This window comes from Oratosquilla oratoria, chromosome 21 (genome assembly GCF_046742065.1).
Source record: "Oratosquilla oratoria isolate Oo_2021 chromosome 21, ASM4674206v1, whole genome shotgun sequence".
NCBI lineage: Eukaryota > Metazoa > Arthropoda > Malacostraca > Stomatopoda > Squillidae > Oratosquilla > Oratosquilla oratoria.
In genome coordinates, this window is record NC_134797.1 from 3,613,650 (window position 1) to 3,618,649 (window position 5,000).

The 5,000-nt window shown below is 41.8% G+C and overlaps 1 protein-coding gene across 11 annotated transcripts in view; it reads left to right on the top strand.

The window, feature by feature from the left end:
- LOC143036681 (slowpoke-binding protein-like) overlaps nt 1-5,000 on the top strand; it is a 138,987-nt gene that overhangs the window by 21,550 nt on the left and 112,437 nt on the right. Inside the window, exon 1 of one of the 11 annotated variants that reach the window (XM_076204253.1) lies at nt 3,470-4,237. The exons of 9 other annotated variants lie outside the window; for them this stretch is intronic. In XM_076204253.1, coding sequence (XP_076060368.1) covers nt 4,224-4,237 — 14 coding nt within the window. In that variant the 5' untranslated portion in view covers nt 3,470-4,223. Of the gene's footprint in view, nt 1-3,469; nt 4,238-5,000 lie in introns of those variants that run through there. One more of the 11 variants, XM_076204251.1, reaches the window with a different exon arrangement.

Here is a 5,000-nt window from a genome sequence, read left to right on the forward strand (position 1 = left end):
TTCCTGGCCTGGTTGTCGCCAGTTGCTTTCTTTTTCAACAGGACAGTAAACACGTGTTTGTATAGTATCATCTTGAGACAAAAGTTCGTGGGGACTATTTACAAGCATTAGTGTTGTTCCATAAAGAAGATTTAAGTATATTCGTAGTGAAGTTATGATGGTTAGATTGAAAGTGACTAGGGTATAAATGAGAAGATAAATGAACTGATAGTAATGGTGTTGATAATGATGATGATAATGACAAGAATTACCTCGAGTTTCGCTGACTGAAAGCTGGCAGCCCCTCAGCAGCCAGTAAAGATCCTTGGGCTCTACCACAGATCTCCTATAAAACACTTCGGAATGCTGCTGCCTCTGTTGTATATGTGCGTTTTTTTTTTGTTTTTGTTTTTTCGACTAAAAGGAGAGTGGTCGCTGATGAACATCTCTCCTTAGCGAAAAAATGGGGAGGCAGGGATAGTCGAATTTAATACAAAAGTTGGACCTAATCCGGATACTGAGTGCCAGCCCATCGAGGCTGCACTTACAGACGGAGAGGAAAGATGAAATACAAGAGACCAAAAGGACGAAAACATATTTGTTATGCAAAGAAGTGGCTGGAGACAAAAGGGCAAGGAGAAGTTGAAACTTGTTATGTCAGTCTGTTGTCGACACGAGATCCCGTCAGAAAAGAATATGTCCTGTAGGAAAGTTCTCAGTTTAGGGTGAAAAGTCGAAGACAAAGAGCATGTGTAGATCGAGGCAGGAGGTGAGAGCACTCAGGATTCCAAAGAGAAATATCTCAGCTTGAGATGAAAAAGAAAAGGCATAAAGTAATTGTAGATGAAGGGAAAAGATGAGAGTAGGACAGCTATGCTTTCTACTGGAGTCAAAATTCTAAAACATACAAGAAATGTAGATGATATAGACCATGGACTAAAATCTACTGTTTCCAAATTTGCTGATGATACAAAACTGTGCGGAGTGGCAAATGATCACTCAAACCAATTAGATATTCAAGAAGATTTAGATCAATTACAGCAATGGTTTGAAAAGTGGCTAATGAAATTTAACACAAGTAAATGCAAGGTAATGCACATAGGTAAAAATAACAGTAAGTACGATTACAAGTTATTTGGAAATTCGTTAACAAAAGTGGATAGTGAAAAAGATCTCGGCGTAATTATCAGTAACGATCTCAAATCATCCAAGCAGTGTATTTCAGCCTCTGAGAAAGCAAATAAGATTCTAGGACTGATTGCGCGATCTTTTGATTTCAAAAGTCCATCACTCATTAACAAGCTATATAAATCGTTAGTTCGTCCACATTTGGAATATGCTGTTTCCGTATGGTCACCGAATCTCATTAAAGATATTGACAGACTGGAAAAAGTACAACGGCGAGCCACAAAACTGATTCCAAATATCAAAAATATATCATACGAAAATCGACTAAAACATATGAATCTGTTTTCCCTAAAAAAGCGTAGACTCAGAGGTGACTTGATACAGGTCTTTAAGATTTTAAAGGGAATTGACAACATCAAAAGTGACAAAATTTTTACATTGAATGAGAATCAGACAAGAAACAATGGTCTCAAACTGTCTGGAAATAGATTCAATTTGGAAGTAGGTAGAAACAACTTTGCCAACCGCGTAGTTAATGAATGGAATAAACTTCCTGCACAGGTAGTGCAATGTAGTTCAGTTCGAAGCTTTAAGAATCATTTAGATAAACACCTAAGCAAGATGCTGTAATGATTATAATTTATTTTATATTATTTGTTTTTGTTTTGTTATCATCTGTGTCTGATTTTCATTTATTATTAATTATATGTCAATTTGTTATTATTTACTATTTACCTGTTTGTTTATTATTTAACTATACCTATGCATTTATTTATGTATTTTATTTGTTATTTACATTATTATAGTTTTTATTTATTATTTTATTATTATTATGATTTTCTTTTTCGCATCCGACCTAGATATGGACCAAAAGGTCTCCTGTCGGCATGCTCCGCCTTTGTAATCCTTTGTAATGATGCAAGTGAATGAGATTAGGATACAGAAGGTTCCAAAAATGAAAGCTTTCAACTTCGAGGCATGATTCTTAAACATGTAGCAAATGTAGATAGAGGTAGAGAATGAAATTAAGGCACACATGGTTATGGTAAAGAAAAACTCAATTTAGAGCCAGAATTCCAAGATATGTAGCATACACGGAAGCAGGAAATGAGGTCAGGGTTCCAGAGAAACGTCTCAGCTCGGGGCGAGAATTCCAAGACATGGAGCAATTGCAGATGAAAGCAAGAGATGAGATTTGGGCAGTTGGTGTCCGGAATCGATGCGTTGAAGGCAACACTGATTATCTAACAGGGCTAAAGAACTCTAGTTGTGCAAAATACAGAGATTAGCATTCATGAATTGAGAGATTGTATCAAAAGAAACACCGTGTGAGAACGGAGCCGTTAAGAGTACGACGTTTCGCTTGATAGAGGCTTATCAAGTATTAAAGGCTCTGTTCTCACATGATATTTCTTTTTATAGATTTGTCGGCCACTGCCAATTTCAAACGGAGAGTCAATATCCTCATGCATGGGATTTAGGTTGTAGAATGTGGTCTCATATGCAAGTATGAACATAACTGACCCAAGCAGCAATGAGGAGGATTAGAAATTATTCATAATAAGAATAGTAAGGAGAGGAGCATAGGAATGAAGTGAATAGCTCAAGAGCGTGTTCACGCTGGTTAAGGAAGAATAAATTTAGACGAGGAAGAAGGAAAAAGAAGAGGAAGGGGATGATGATGAGGAGAAGGAAGGGGATGAAGAGATTAGGAAGAGGCAACTGAAGAGAATGAATCATGAGATTACTTATTCTTGAATTTGTTATTTTTTCCGCCTGAGGCCAAACGATTTTAATCAGAAGAGGAGAAACCACAGGGGCGGATGATAGAAATAGGAACGAAAGTAAGTGGGGAGCAAATGGAAGAGGAGGAAGAGGAGGCGAACAAGGCAGAGTATGACAACGATGTTGCCGCAATGGCGGTTGGAGTTGCCAGATGTGATCTATTTAGGATGTTGTTCTCTTGGAAACCCCCATGCCCTAAAAAAAGGGAGGGGGTGAGGGGGAGAGGAGAGGAAGGTTCTCTCCAACCGCTAACTTTATAAAAGACGAAGAAAACGTGAGACCTTCAGTGTGGGGGGAAGGGGGTAAATATTATTTACCAAATATCAGGCAGGTAGTCTTTCATTGCCCAGTAAAGAAAAAACCGTTACGCTAAAGGAGTCGTCGAAAACATAACGACGAATGAATTATTCATGTTTAGGTCCTCCAATTAGGTTTGTCCCCCATTTTTCATTGTCTTCTGTGTCATTTATTTTCATGCCGTGTCCTTCTTTTTCGTATCTGACGACTGGCAACCTTGCCGCAGCAGCCGGCGGGCGCAGGGCGAGAGTGTGGAGAAGTGTGGCCGTTGCGGGATCCATGCAGCCTAGCAGTAGCCCCCTGTGTGCAGGCTAGGCAAGTTGCAGCGCGTTGGGTCGGCGCGTGAGCTTGTAGGAACATACCAAAGAACGCATTCCGTTCATCCGCGGCTAGATTTACTTGTGTAGGGCTAAGATCCTGAACTCCTATGTCCCCCGGGGCTTCACGGTAGGGGTGGGCTAGTGCGTTCGGGAGACGTTGTAAGTGGAAATAGGAATCGGCTAGCGCGGAGGCGGCGTCCATGCAGGAGGCAGGCGAGTCAAGAACAAGTACTACCATCTAGCGGAGCGCATGGTGTCCTTTCCTCCTGCCCGGCCAACAATAAGTCTTTTGCTACTGGCTCGTCATTCATGGTCGCTGTATCTAAAGAGAAATAGACATATCACGCATTGAAAAACCTTTCAGCCGGTTGAATGGAAATACTGTATAACTGAATTCTCGGAATTAAGATTTGGTAGTTAAATATTTAGTATAGCGAAAACAGTCCAGATTGAGTTACTTCGTTTTTGTTGAAGTGTTGGACCGAGAACCCGTGATAATAAAGTTATTCGTCTTCTAAGTAAACAAACGTAATGAGGTCAGAACTGGGCCAGGCCATGATGATAAATAATACGTAGCAGCACTCGCTGCGACGGCGGCGGCGGTGCCGGCGGCGATGGGTGGCTCTGCTGATAGCGAGGAGGACAGTGGGCTGCCAAGTAGGCTGGCAGTCAGTCGGGCCGTCAGCCACTCAATTCCTCGGTTATTTCGTCAGCATGGCATTCCTTGAGTAAGTCCTTCGACCTTCTTCGTCCTTCACGCTCTCATCCAAGCCCCCTTGTGCCCACACCACCCGTTCCTGGGAACGGTGCCAAGGCCTGCAAGCGTACGCATTGACTGCAGACAGGCACCGCAGTTGAGCAGCGGCAACACCATCAATACGACGGCCCAAGACGCCTTGCGCGCCAGCTAGCAAGTAGACCTACCCTTCTACAGTCATTGTACCAGCCAGCCAGCCAGCTACTACAGGCTCGTTGAGCGTGACACCTGCCCCTCAGTCACTTTCCAGGACTGCAGATCGCTACCCAGCCCTGCCTAACCGAATAACCGCTTTATTTCTCTTCTTGATATTTTTTTTCTTTTTTTTTTCTTTACGTCTGTTTTTATTCTTACCATGTTTCATTTCTTTACCATTACTACTACTATCATTGCCACCACTATCATTTTTTCATCTTGTTTTTAGGTCTTGCGTATTCTTTTCTAAGTTCAATCTGTTCCAGCTTGCTGAACTGGGTCATCTCTTTTCGGCTGTCTCATTCTCAGTTCCTTTCATGTGAAGCCCTTAATCTACACACATTCTCCTCCCAATTGAAACGATCAAGTTAATCCAATAATACAATACTATCCAGAAGAGGCACGCTTATTCAGTGTACAAGGTCCTCTGACGGGGAATCACCACAAGTGCCCCAGTATGGTATTTGATCTCCCATTGTTGTTATGATGGTCCTCCACCACCCCCATCCCTCTGTCCGCCGACATTGCATGATGTTGAC